The sequence below is a fragment of the Glycine soja genome, chromosome 8 (genome assembly GCF_004193775.1).
Source record: "Glycine soja cultivar W05 chromosome 8, ASM419377v2, whole genome shotgun sequence".
Lineage (NCBI taxonomy): Eukaryota > Viridiplantae > Streptophyta > Magnoliopsida > Fabales > Fabaceae > Glycine > Glycine soja.
The window spans coordinates 44,634,045-44,648,606 of NC_041009.1; the positions used below are offsets into that span (position 1 = coordinate 44,634,045).

The following is a 14,562-nucleotide window of genomic DNA, read 5'->3' on the forward strand; positions in this document are numbered from 1 at the left end:
ATAGAATGACATTGATTTATCGTCAACCATGCGTCACGCATGGCGCCAGGGTTTTAATTGATTGATTTGTGTCTCAATTTTCTTTCTAATATTCGACAATATAAGCCCATTTCCACCTTATGTTTGTGATAAAAGTTGTTATACTTTAATTCCCTACCAATATAAGACTAAAATTGTGGCTCTTTTTCACTTATTCAACACCAAGACAAAGGATTCTTAAATGCAACAAGACAACACATATTAACGATTTCAAAACAAGCTCATTCACGATAATATAATATTTTTAAGAAAATGATGATGTTAAAAAAATGAATTACTTTATATTTTCAATGAGTAACCATCATAGATACAACACTATCAATATGGGAATTCGTCTGTAAAGTCTAATTTTTCTGCTCGATTCACATGGACTTTGTCTAAGTGACATAAAAACATGAAATATTCCATGTGATAGTGCGGGTCCTGATCAATTATGAGAAGACTTACACCAAGCTGAAATTAAAAATATATCTCAGAAAAACAAGTTTGCAGATTCAACTGTAGATTTGAAGACCACTGCATCAGTTGAATGGCAATTAATGGAGTCACACAAATACGACATTAATTAATAGTGACATGATTTATAAGAAGAATATATCATATATGCTTAGCAAATTGACTTGTTTGTATATGGTATTCTTATAACTTATAATATCGTGTAATTCTGACACTAATATAATGTTTAAAAGTTGAATAAAATACATTTGAAATAAAATATTTTTTAATGTATTTTTTTAATATTAAAATTTTAATTGAAAGTACTCATGATAGAAGAAGAAATTAAAATACTAATATTTTATAATGTCCATGTCCTAGGAATACACGGTTTGGTTTCTAGAGAATAAATATTGACGAAAGCAGATGTTGACTTCAATACTGGGAAATTATGTAACCAATACGTAAGTCAATCACAAAGTGATAAATTAAAAGTACCCCACCAACTTGCAACCTATAGAATGATATGAAAATCTGCATTTGATCTATATATGGATATTTTACAAGTGGCAGCTGTTTTTCCTTATGAGTGCTTGGAGTACACGATGAAACTTAATTTTGAGTTTTGGTCCAGAACAAAAAGACCCTTATAATTTTTAGTGGATGTCACTAGCATGGAAGTGGAGACTTCCTCACATGCTTCTAGCCAGGAATGGGATGTTAATTACAAGAAATGTAATAATGTCATGTTATAAGAGAAAAATACAAGCCTTATGATGGATTTTACTTATTATTTTATGTTTTAATCTCTATCAGAATATTACACAAGTATGCATCCTAGAGTTTAATTGTCATCTATTGTGATTGTAAAATATTTACCCTATTAATTAATTAAGAATCATTTCATATATCATCTCTCGCATTTAAGAAAAGTCTGAAATCTTAGTTTATTAATCAGTAGGATACTAGGGATTCCAAAATATTCTTGAATGGTATTAAAAAAAAGTATTCTAAAAATATTCAAAGAATTTGAGAAACGGTTTAAATCGGGGATCGGTTCTTAAAGAAAAAAAATAAAACTCAATTCAAATTAATCCGTTTATAATATTTTTTAAAATCCAATATTTTTTATAAATTGATTATTTTATTAACTAGCATATTAAATATATCACTTATAATTGTTACGTATAATCAACTTGTGAAAGAAAGGATCAAGGGAGAATACATAGACTAACATATTATATTAAACATGGTTTAAAAATTGAAATATAATAAATAAGTATCATACCCACAAAACCTAAAAATCCAAAAACTAAAACTATTATATTATAATTTGAAAATTTCAATATTCTTAAACAATCAAATAAGTAATATAGCTGAAATTTTAACTAAATCTAAAATAATTTGAATCCTATATTTTGTGAATAAAATTGTGATTTTTGAGAATTAAGTGAGAAAAGAAGAGAGGAGAGTCAACATGATCTCACTCACTCTTAGTTAAATTAATAATTGATTTTTTTAATTTAAAAACATATAATAATAATAATATAATATAAATTAATTGATCAATCAGACAGATCAATGGATCATGGTTCAAGAACATAAAATTTATGATCCAATCTAAAAATTCAATAGATTTGATTTGGATGTGACCCAAATACAAATTAATTATTCAATCTAAACTGTTTGAGTTGATTTTGAATCATTTGAATTTATAGATGATATGTATAGGTGATCATCCTTATCATAAACAATGAAAATTTTTAATTTTTTTACTTTTACCTTTATGAAAACACTCACGCAAACACCTACATACATATATACATGTTTTTGTAGTCTCTCAACATTCCTCTATAGAATGGAGTCTTATTATTGAAGTGCATGTTTTCTAAAGATTCAAAAAGACATAGTGACCGGATATGTAATCTTCAATCTCTTCTGGTCTTCAATTTCATAATCCTTAGAGAAGACTTCTCTTTGGATTAGCTGCGCTGAGCGAGAAGTGAATTGGCACTCAATGGCAAAACCCATATTGATAAACAAAAAGACACCAAGAGAGACTTCAAAAGACTTCCAAAAATGCCAGTTCTCTTCTTCTAGTCATCGTCCTATTCAAAAAAATAATAACGTAAAAGCTAATAAATTCTTTAAAGATTTAGAAAATTAAGTTATATCCTCAAAAGTAATTTTATACCAAAAATATAATCACGTTGAGTAAATAATTGTAATTTTATGGTTTATTTTAAGCATATTTAGCAACTCTGCAAAACATCATCACCCATTTAGAATCAGTAACATATTTATAAAGTTTTTACCCCACACGCCTTTCGCAGATTATTATGCATGAAATTGGATAAAGCAGGCAAAAAAATGTTATTATTGTTTTTTAATAAACTTCACTCTTAACCAAACAGCCCAAAGAGGCCCAGCTTGGTCCTTGCCCACTATTGCATGGGCTTATGCTATTGGATTTTGTTTCTCTCGTCTTCAGATAATTAAATGAAGATATTTTGGTCAATGTATAATAATATATACATTAATTGAAAGTTTCTTAATTAATGTTCAATAGTTTTGAAATAAAGGGAATAATTAAGGTGATAATTACTCAATAATCTCATTCTTGTTTTATGTAAGTTTGACTCTCTTATTTGATACAAGTATGAGTCTATCTTTAGCAGGGTTTTGATGTTTTCAAGAGATTATATATGTTAACAAATTCATGTCATGTTTGTTAACAAGTTTAGCTGCTACAACTTGTTAGTTATACAAAGTTGCTTAGACTCCATTACTTGTTTGAATGTGTATCAAATCCTTTATCAGTATTAAACTAGCTTCCTTTTTTTGATTTGTTGTTGTTTGAGATGTTGGAGGTTGACTTTGAGCGAAGTTCAAGTTGCTCTAACAATGGTTCCTCTTTCAGTGCATCTGAATTGCGGTGGAGACACATACGATCCTTATAAAGATACTTTAACACTCAAGTTACTAAAGATTTTAGCATAGTAATAAGGCATATAATTAAATGTGTAATGTAACAATGATCATATTTATAAGTTTTTTTTATTTGTAAATATTACTTATTAATTTGATAGTTCTTGTTAGTATGAATGATCAAATCCACAACTTTTTATAATAATATTATAAATGTTTAATTGAGAGAATAAAAAGAGTGAGACTAAAAAAAAATTTGTGGGGGGTAATATTCATATTATAAATAGACATATTTTATTATATTTTAAATTTTAAGAATAATAATAATTATATATACCTATTATATAAATAAATATTAAAAAGTTAGTGGGAAAAATTGTCCCATAGTGCCCAACCTGCATCCGTCCCTATACCCAACTAACCTTATATCTTTTAACTTATTTATAAGGTACTTGATATGAGTTGGATTGCGTATGGTATAGGACACAAGACATCTTTGGAGGAGAGTTTTCACATGATATAGAGTAAAACACTATCAGTTGGTTTGGGGGAGAAGCATAAGAGTTGGTGTGATAAGGTAGGTTATGAGTTCAAATTTTCTCACTAACATAACTTACTATTTGCTAACATTTGCCCATAAAAAAACAAGGAATATCAAAGTTATCTTGCAACTTGGATCAGTTGTAGTGGACAATCTAGGTACTAGGGAACTGCTAGGCGCACCAGCAAAACAGTGCAATGTCAATTTTGCCCTTCCGTATGTGAGCCTATGATTGTCAATTCATAGGATTTGAAATTAATTTAAAATTAATGGTCCAAGTAAAAATCGAACTTGTGACTTTCGGGTTATTAACACAACACTCTAATCAACTGAATTAATAGATCAATTATATTATAGATTAATTAATGTCGTTATATATAATACTAAAATTTCTAATGTATATTTAATGTATGTAAATTTACATGATAAATTTTGTAATAATTAATTTTTATCTAATAATTAATTTATTTACATATATAAATTGTAAATAAAAATCATAGATTTAATAAAAGTTTAAATATGTAAAAAAATACCAAATATATTTGATTATGAATTGATGTAATAAACATCTAAATACACCATTCAATTAAATATCATATTTTTTTTATTTTTCAATCACGATAATAAACATCCAAATACATCATTCAATTAAATATAAATTTTATTTAAATATTAATTACTGTAATAAACATCTAAATACAATATCTAATTAAATATCAAATTTTTTTAATTATCAAATTTTGTAAATAAAATAATGTATAAAAAATTATAAAATAATGTATACAACATCCATTTAATATATGCTATGATTCCTTCAATCAAGGCAACCCTGTCTGTTATTTCCTTTTCATTTGCAATTTTACAAAATATATGCTTTAATTTGATCATTGTTTCTGGGACCACAAGCCATATAGCGTGTATCTTAGAACAGTTCATTCATCATCACCCAGTTTTCCAATAAGACTGTAACCTTACTAGATAAATTCTTCATTCTTGTTCACTCATTGGCACTATTATGTTAAACAACGATGTTCTTTTACATCAAGTGATATACAATTATATATTCCTTCGTTTAATGTAAATTTGCTATCTGTCAGTGCATTGCTTTTAAATCCACATGCCCATCATATTCAATATTAATTCCTTCAATTACAGGATTACAACTACTTGAAGATAATTGGCAGAAACAATTTGGTTTAAGGACTCTCTACTGTCACTAATCACATATGTTTGACAGAAACTTAATAATCCAATCCATATCGAATTCATATATGACATTTGGTGGTTAGGGGTGAACTTGAATTTTTAAGAATCCAATCCATATGTAATTCATATCTACTTAAATGTATTAGATTTTAAATTTATATTCATATTTTTTTTAAAAATAATTTGGATTCAAAATCCAATCTATTTAAGTGGATATGAATTTGGTCATATTCAATCTATATCCACTTAAATATTATATAAATTGTTTTTTTACTAATTTTAATAATTAAATGTTAAAAAGTGAAAACTTAGTAGGTGTTCACTTGAACTTAATAAGAATTACTTCAAATATCAAATTTTAGTAATTAAATGCTAAATATCTATAATTTATAATATACTTCTTCTAATTTATTTCTATAGCTGCATCTATAATATATACAAATCAGAGAACTTTTTTAAATAATAGATTGTTGATCAACCATTGACATAAGTAATATATAGTCCTTGACAAAGATCATGGTCAGTAACAAAAAAGATTATAGATTATAAATAATTTGATAATATTTTTTAATTAAATGTGTATATTTAACAACTTAAAAATACACTTTTAATGAAAAGTAAATTATAAATTATATATAATAGTTTTAATTAATTACCTTAATTATATATGTATTTAATAATTACATTAATTTTCCAATTATACATTTTCAAATAATATATTTGCCTTAATTTAAATTAATCTTACTTTTTCTATTTTTAAAAAATAAATATCTAGCTCAACAGACTTCCATAATCACTAAATACTATAAAAAAAATATAATTATTGATTTTTATCGATAAAAATTTCCAACAACATTTAACAAGGAAAGCCACCAACATTGAAGACAACCAAAACAAAAACAGACGTCAATTTAAACTTTCACCCAAACAAGTCACTTTGTAAACCAGAAAGTAAATACAATATCATCCATCAAATGCAACCATTTAATACAAGTGCAGCACATAATCTATGAAAACCTGGCACACAGGCTGTCCCATGCGTTCTGGAAACTCTCCCACGGTCACGAAACGACAGCGTGACTAGGGGTGGGCATGGTTTGGATTCAGATGTCCACTTAAGATGCATGTATCAGATAATAAATTTTGGATCTTTAAACTGAAATAAGATGTGGATGGGTTTTAAAAGTCCAATCCATTAAAGTAATTTAGAACAGATTGGATTAGATTGAGAATTATATCATATTAGGATATTGGACTTTTTTGCCCATGCCTACTGGTGGCTATATCAAACCAATACCTTTGATGGCAAGATCCCATTCAATTTACACAGGTATCCTTGGAGAAACAAAGTTTGAAACTAAAAACTTACAGCAATATATACAAGCTCTGCCTACTTAAATTATGAATAACTAAATAATAAATAAACAACAAATACTTTCTTGGGCATCAAGAAATAAAACAATTAGGGAAAGTGATTTTGTCCTTTTGGATAGCATTAAGGCATTAGCAAGTAAAATATTCAGCTTACTAAATCTAGGGAACTCCTAGAATTTAATCATGGCAGTGACATAGAATCAGCCATCCAAAAGCAGGTAAAGAAAACCAAATACTTGGAATGTATAAAATATTATTGTAATTATTATACTTATTCTTAGAGAGTAATTGGTTACTCATACTGTCATATTCTAGAAACCAAACCTCGTGTTTTTTCTATGATTAAAAAAAAAACTATAACCTTCTTACATGTGTCACTAAGTTATTGTTAATTCCACCAATTCAGTTGTGAAGAGTAGTCTTCAGCTTTTATGTACTTGCCATTTGACTAAACTGGTGAGCTAGTTGAGAAAAGAGATCAACAAAAGGACTGCATTATGTATGAAACTAGAGATATTGCCTTTGGCCTGGAGCTACATTTATCTCTATATTTCTCTTGTAGTCTTGTATGTGTTTCTCAAACTACATTACTGCTGAAATTCCACTATCTACTGGAAATGCAAAGGGGCTGTCTGGGAGGTTCAGACCTTGATTGCTGCATAAAATAATTTTTTTAAGATAATGAGTTAAATTTTTTTAATTGTGTCAGAAAAAAAGGTGCAGATGCCATAAGACATGTTTGGAAACTATAATATCATCCACTATGAATGAGTAAAACAAAGAAGAAAGTGGTCAAATTCTTGGTAAAATTATCGGAGGAAAGACATGTTTAATAACATTTAGAAACAAGTGTTTAAGTAGGTTTAAGCAAGGGATTGAGAGAATATCAGAATGTGTGGAAATTATTATAACCTATTAATTGAATATAATTAGGTGGGCTAGCGATTGTTGCGTATCAGGATAACGCTATTAGGAAATGATTCATACCTGTCCTCATCAGTGTAATTGTTATCTGTATATCCAGCTATGTCATTCGGAGCATGACTGTGAGGTTCTGCAGACTGGACATTGAAATGTTCTGCATGAAAGATGCAAGAGACTATAATAGTGAGGATAGGAAAAGAGAACTGTAATGAAACTGGTCATGCAAAAAATATGCAATCCATGATAGTATATTACTACACACCATCCGAAACTTTTAACCCGTCCATGTTGAAGCCTAAATGGGGTGAAGTGGACAATGATTTTTGGGCCAGTTGCAGCTCTGCAAAACGTTGTCTCTGAAATTCAAGTGCTGCCTCCTCTTGCTGGTTAATGAGCTGCCTCCTCAGAAATCGAGGTTTCCTACAACTTCTTGGAACTAAAAAAATTGTGTATTAGTACAAAGGCCTCTTACACATAAGGAAACAAACTGAAAGAAGAGCATATGCATATCATAATCACAGAATTGATACATGACTGGGAGGAGAAAAATCTAGGTTCCAAGAATATGATGCTCACTTGAGGTAGGTTCAGTGTCAATGTCTACATAGTGTGGTGAATAATAAGCAGAATGCTCGATCCTATCAGAGTTCTTCCTGCATCCGAATTGAAAATCATATAAGAAAATAACATTAATGGTAAAGACAGAATCTTCTTCTTCTTTTTATTTTATTCAGTCGACAAAGACAGAATCTTGTTAAAAGGTGCTTCAGCCTTCAGCAGCTACTAAGATCTTAAAATGTGAATACTGATTCATGGTAATAGCATTAGTCAATGTCTCATTTTACGACATAAAGGATATAGAGTAAAAGTGAATAGGTGAATTTTGAGACTTCAAATAATCATCCACTAACCACAACTACACATGCTTTGGTGCTTGAGGCTAATATCTTTGAGGAACTATGATGCTAAACTCAAAACTTGTATATTAGCATTCTCCAGAGAGGGTCAACAAGGTATTAGAGATACACACAGGAAATCTTTTTGTCGAGATTAACGATAAGAGTTGTGTTATTCATACAACAGTTTATACAACAACATTTAGTATCTATCTATCTATCTATCTCCATCATAACATTTATTACATCTCACTCTTCTCTCTCTTCTATATTTTTCTCTATCTCAGTTGTAAAATTTGTTGTATGAATTGTTGTACAAATAACATTTCTCTAATGATATTATACAGTCATTTCAAGCTTCAAGCAAAAGCAATGAAGTTTCATTGGCAAAAGGAAGAACAGCAAGGAATTCACCTGAGCATAAGTTTTGGCTTCTCCTTATAAGGTTTCACAAGAACCCGGGATTCACAAACATAATGGGGATTTCCCTTATCCAAAATTACTTTAACAGTTTCAGGATCATCAAATGTTACAAATCCAAACATCCTTCTCTCTTGGCTCGGAATCCTTACATCTTCAACTTTCCCAAAAGTACTACACAGGAAAACATGTTAAAGCAATTTGAATTTTCCATCACAAAATTAACTACAAAGAAGTTTGAGCCATTCATTTATAGTTACATTCGTATACCTAAAGTAGTTTGAAACATCACCCTCGCTAAAAGTGCTGTCAGCTGGAAATGTCAGGTATATCTGTCGCGATGCGCTAATGTATTTACCATAATCTACCTTTCCATTGAACTTTGGAGCATCTTCTGCCAGAACAACTGAATGCTGCCCATGAGGCCTGCTAATCAACCATTTCAAAAGGAAAATTGGAGTAAGAAGTATTGAATAAATTTATAACATAAGAATACATGTGAAAATTAAAAGTCTTCACCTGTCAATTAGCCGAATACTATTTTTCAACCGTGCAAGAAGCTTTGTCAAACTGTAGCCAGACTTACCATGTCTCTGGCTCTCAGTCAGGTAGCCGTCTGCCTGCAGCACTTTTTTGTACCTGTCATAGTATGCCATTGGAAGGGAAGCAATTGATATGGAACCTCCTTTTTTAAGTTTCAGGAGTTCAACAATTTCTGACTCTAATTGTGCTAGTGACCCAGGTGAAATCACCTGATCATCATTAAAAATATCATTTCCATACATGTGAGAGAACATATCTGGGGCGCCTTGTTCGTGATAATATCTACAGCTATTTCCATGCTTACAAAACCCTTTGTTGAAATAGTGACAGGTCTTGACTGGAAATTCAAACCTTCCATTTTTTCCACCCAAATTACTAGCTGATGAAGCATCTAAGCCATAGTAATCATTAGCAATCCCAGCAGTTCCGGAGTTCATAGTATCCATATGATTCTCTAAACTGAACAAAGGTGTCTGCTTTTGAAGTTCTGAGATAGAATCCACATAACCTAGTGCCATGAATTCTGCATTAGTATTGCTAGCAGACTGAGGATCCCAATAGGGAGATTGAACCTGGAAGCTTGCTGGTGAAGTAAGAGTGCCAGGGGTGATTACCGAAGTAGGGGAGATTACTGACAAATGGCTTAAACATTGTTGAGAGTTGGTGGGAAGTGAAATTGGCTGAATGGCTGATCTAGAAGCCAACCTTTGAAGCTCGGTTCTTGCCTTGTACGCCACGTCGCGAATTAAATGGTCTGGCAGTGAAGCCAATTTCACCATGTCTTGCTCACCATGGTCTTGGAGAAGGAGATACCCGATGATCTTTGTAGCATTCTCAGGCTCAAATCTATGAAGTTTGTCAAAAACAATCCTTGTGTACTCCGAAATATCCATAGCTTTTCGTCACTGCAAGAAGTCAAAACAACCTTAACAGAAATGAACAAACACTGTTGAGAAAATAAACATAAAGAAACACAATTGCAGATTGAGCATAATTTAAAAATAATAAAAATAAAAGGAGTCATAACATAAGAAGAAAAAATTACAAATCCAATCTAAATGATAAAGATGGCAAAAAAACACTATATATATATATATATATATATATATATATATAAAATAACAAGATGATCAAAATATTCAATAAATCCCATAAAACAAAACAAAAGTGATGTTCTTCAACCAAAAGTTATCCTAGCTAGTCCATGAATGTAGTTATAAGCAACTGTCTACCTATCATGACACAAATGCAGCCTTCTAGACAAGAAAAACAAACTTCATGCTACACTAGATTTTCTTCAAAAAAGAATGTATTTTCAAGATAGAGCATATAAATGACCTTTTTCCTAATTTGAAAATGAATATAAAATATGCTGAGAAACAATCAAATGCCCAAAAAGGTAAAAAGTTACACCCATTAAAAGTTAAAAACTAGCTATATCAATTTTGTAAAAGTTGAAAAACAAGATTAAGGTTTGAGGGAATCCTCATCCGATCAACAACCCCTCCCCCCAAAAGAAAAGAGATAGCATATGGATAATGAATAATAATTAATAATTAAAAATCTAGCCACGTTCATACCCATCAAACAACAGAAGGAGATTAACAATCTGCAAGTGCTTCAAAGCTCGGATCTTTTCAAAACCTTTTTTTTCTCTCTCTCCTACAAATTCCAGAGCTTCACATCACACTCAGGGAGCCATATCAACTTAGGGCATGCTTTTGAAGAAGTCCAGAATCCAAATAGAGGCAAAAAACCACCCAATGGATTATACTCTCTCCCTGAGCACTTAAATCCAGTGACCAACACTCGCACACTAAGCACTGACACACTCTCATTTATGTGACTCATTCACTGACTCATCTATATTTGGCCTTCTTTATACCCATTTTTTGAAAATCACATAACAGCTGTTAACTAATCACAGATATCAGGCAAATTATTTTGCTTAATTCTCGTAGTCCATAACTGCTTCTTGAACTACCCCAGTTACCAAAACACCCTACATTTATTTATTTATTTTTAAAAAAAGTTAAATGATTGTATATAAAAAATAATAACAATAATAATAGATAATATTTCGGAATCACCAATGAGCTAAAATTAGGACTTGATCATATGCGCAGGTCGGCAACATGTGTATGGCACAAACTTAGATTTTTGTTGTGTCTCTATTTAGGGAGAAAAATTAAAATAAGGAAGTGGGACCAGTTGAATCTGCACCACTGAGTTGGATCCTTGAGATTCTGAAACTTAGATCTTGTTGGTTGGGGACCATAGGGAGAAGAAACATATATGCTCCATGCAAGTTGGCTAAGACACAAAAGCTTGGTTTGTGGTGGAACATTTTAACTTGTTGAGAGAACACAAACCACGTAATGAGTTATATGAGACAATACCATATCTTACAAATTAAAGTCTAATAAATCCAATGTCACACAACCACAATCCACATGATAAAAGGGTTCTTGCCTTCTATCCTACTATATTTAGTTGTGTTTTCATAAGTGGGTCCATTTTAGATTTAACTGACCCCACAACATCCAAGGGACCTTTTTTTTCTTGAACTGGTTCCGGAGAACTACATATTTATGAAAAAACAGGTTATGGACTCGTAGTATAAAACAGCCATACTTCGTTGTATCCGGAAAAAAATGTTGTCCAATCACAATTTAAATCTATTATGTATTATAATTATAAATTTATTAATTTTTATGATAATTATCTAAAAATTACATTAACGATAATTTGTAATATAATGACAATGTAAAGTGATTTTTTTATCAGTGTGCATGATAATTAATCTTTATATTTATAATGATAATGTGTTTTGGTTTGATTGAGTATAATATTAAATTTGAATTAAAGTAAATCAATCATTTTTTGTTTATTTTAGTACTTTATTATTTTAAAACTTTTAAAATTGTTTTGAATTTAAAAACTAACAAAATATTAGGTTTAATTTTATTTTTAGTTTTTTAAGTATCACAATTATGTAATTTTAGTTCATGCGTCAATCGAATCCTAAGGTATTACAAAATATTTTAGTTTCCTAGATTTCAATTGTGTCAATCCCCCCGCCCCCCAATGTATTTTTAATTGTGTGATTTAAGTCCCTCAACTTTTATAATTATGTAATTGGAACTAATTTTTTAGGAATATATGATAGTTTGAGATGATTGAGAGAGATATTTTTTTGTTAGTATGAAATGCACCTCTTAAGGAAAAGAGAGAAAGTGTTAAGAAAGCAAATGTACCTCTCAATGAAAAATCCTATGAAGTTTCACTATTTTTCTGGGATTGACTTTGGGCATTTCCAAAGCAACTTAGGTAATGGCTAAGAAGGTCCTTTTAGAAGGCCAGAGCCATTAGTGAAATATCATTATACATGATTCTTACCTTTGTCAAGATCTATAGTCCAAGGGACAATATTAGGTAGACACTTTCTATAGGGCATAAGATAGATGCGTGTAAAAGATTACTTTGAGCCAGACAAAAATTAATCCTCAGGTAGAAGTGAGCTTGATTGTAAGATTCACCCTTCAAGCAGGGATGAAAGTTAATCATAGTGATCCGATAGTGTCAAGTGAAAAAGTTATTCTAATGATGATAACCGATTAATTTTCCGCAAGAGCTTGCATAAACGATAAGGTTTGATACATCAATGGCGTCTCTTCGTCACACGCTGTAATATGTTCTAATGGTTGGATTATTAGCCCATTAAAGCAATACATGAGTTGCTCTATAATTGAAATCATTAAAGTTTTACTATCTAAGTTAAAAAAATTATAGTATTTTTGGTAATGTAAATTTAATTTATAGCATAGAAGTAAATATAAAAGATCACAGGTGATAATAATTGTATTACAAATGTCTTATAAAAAATACATTTCAGAGCATCCATAGTCAATTGGTCATACACTTCAATGCAATAAACTCACAATTTAACATTATCAAAATATTTTTTTTACAAACATAATCAAAATATTTTACATATGTTCGTTATAAAATTAAGTTCAAAATACAACTACATATTGTACAAATCAATTAAAATATATGATAAAGGTATAGTTTGATTTAGTTTGGCTCAATTTTAATAAAGATAAATGTCATTTTTGATCTATTATCTTTTAGTGTTATTTCATTTCAATACATTAAGTTTTAAAAGTTTTATTTTAACCCTTTATATTTTCAAATGTTTCATTTTGATACATTAAGTTTTAAATGTTTTGTTTTAGTTATTTATGTTTCATTTTCATCATTTATATTTTCAAAAGTTTTATTTTGACTCTTTCTTTTGATTTTGGTTAGCAAACATTAATGTTTTATTAATTTTAAAATAATTAATTTAAAATAATGACGGCGAGAATCGAACCATGATCCAAAATCACTATCGCGATGTGGATTGGGGTTTGGTTATGAGGTGGCATTAGCACAATGATGTTGTTTGGTTGATGGAGGTTGTGGATCTAAGTTGTTTGTTGATGATAGTTGTTGTAATGTTGCATAGGTTGCATATATGTGTGGATCTCAGTTGCTTGTTGATGATAGTTGTAATGTTGCATAGGTTAGCCCAATTTTTTTAGTCTAAAATTTAGAAAGGTATTTTTTTATCCTCATACATATAAAAATATTTGGAATTCGTTCCTATAAAATTTTCAGTACATCTTTTGTCCTCACAAAATTAAAATGTGTTATTTTTTTAGCTTGAAATAAGGTTTGAATATCCGAAATTACGAATACATATGACTTTTTTACATCACAATCAACTTAAAAAATGTCACATTTTACATCGATTATATGTATTAAAGGATGAAAAAATTATGATTTTATTCATTATTAATTGTGAGTGTACAAAGAAAGAAATATATATAGAGTACAAAAGAATAACAAACTTAAAATCATCTATAACTTGAATTTAAATTGTACCAACTTGCAACTAATTACTATATATTATATCAATAGTCTAACATGCCCTGCAAGATGGTGGTGTCGAAGACAATGTCAATCTTGTTCATCAGAAATTTGTGACGCAAAAATGTAAAATCTTTAATGAGAAAGTCCGCATGTCAATCAAAGCCAACAAATGCAAACTTAACCATTAAGTAGAGGTCATAATACAAGGCTTAACCTCTTAAGAGAAACAAACATGATTAATCATCATAAGGCAAAAACAAACACGCTTAACCATTATAAGACAAAACCAAAATGACTTAACCACCTAAAAAGATAGAAACAAGAAGGTTTAACCATCAT

The 14,562-nt window shown here is 29.9% G+C and overlaps 1 protein-coding gene across 7 annotated transcripts; it reads right to left on the reverse strand.

The window, feature by feature from the left end:
- Nucleotides 1–6,756: 6,756 nt before the first annotated feature.
- On the reverse strand, nucleotides 6,757–11,739 carry LOC114423499 (zinc finger CCCH domain-containing protein 18-like). 7 transcript variants are annotated; one of them, XM_028390282.1, is made up of 9 exons: nucleotides 10,887–11,406; nucleotides 9,547–10,211; nucleotides 9,283–9,402; nucleotides 9,034–9,192; nucleotides 8,758–8,937; nucleotides 8,024–8,100; nucleotides 7,710–7,883; nucleotides 7,511–7,622; nucleotides 6,757–7,178 (listed from the first exon to the last, which is right to left on the reverse strand). In XM_028390282.1, exons 2-9 carry the CDS (start codon nucleotides 10,197–10,199, stop codon nucleotides 7,106–7,108), a joined length of 1,548 nt encoding a protein of 515 aa, XP_028246083.1. In that variant the 5' UTR covers nucleotides 10,200–10,211; nucleotides 10,887–11,406; the 3' UTR covers nucleotides 6,757–7,105. The 7 variants fall into 7 exon arrangements, with proteins under 7 accessions (XP_028246083.1, XP_028246079.1, XP_028246078.1 ...); XM_028390278.1 differs by having other exon boundaries at nucleotides 9,283–10,231; nucleotides 10,887–11,739; XM_028390277.1 differs by having other exon boundaries at nucleotides 9,283–10,211.
- Between the last annotated feature and the right edge of the window lie 2,823 nt (nucleotides 11,740–14,562).

What these genes read in the sequence shown, in the direction of transcription:
- LOC114423499 (XM_028390278.1), bottom strand. Translation starts at nt 10,199, where the DNA reads ATGGATATTTCGGAGTACACAAGGATTGTTTTTGACAAACTTCATAGA. An exon ending in AAGCCAAAACTTATGCTCAG is followed by an intron (nt 8,101 to 8,757) that starts GTGAATTCCTTG and finishes ATTCGGATGCAG; the next exon opens with GAAGAACTCTGATAGGATCG. An exon ending in TGACACTGAACCTACCTCAA is followed by an intron (nt 7,884 to 8,023) that starts GTGAGCATCATA and finishes CAATTTTTTTAG; the next exon opens with TTCCAAGAAGTTGTAGGAAA.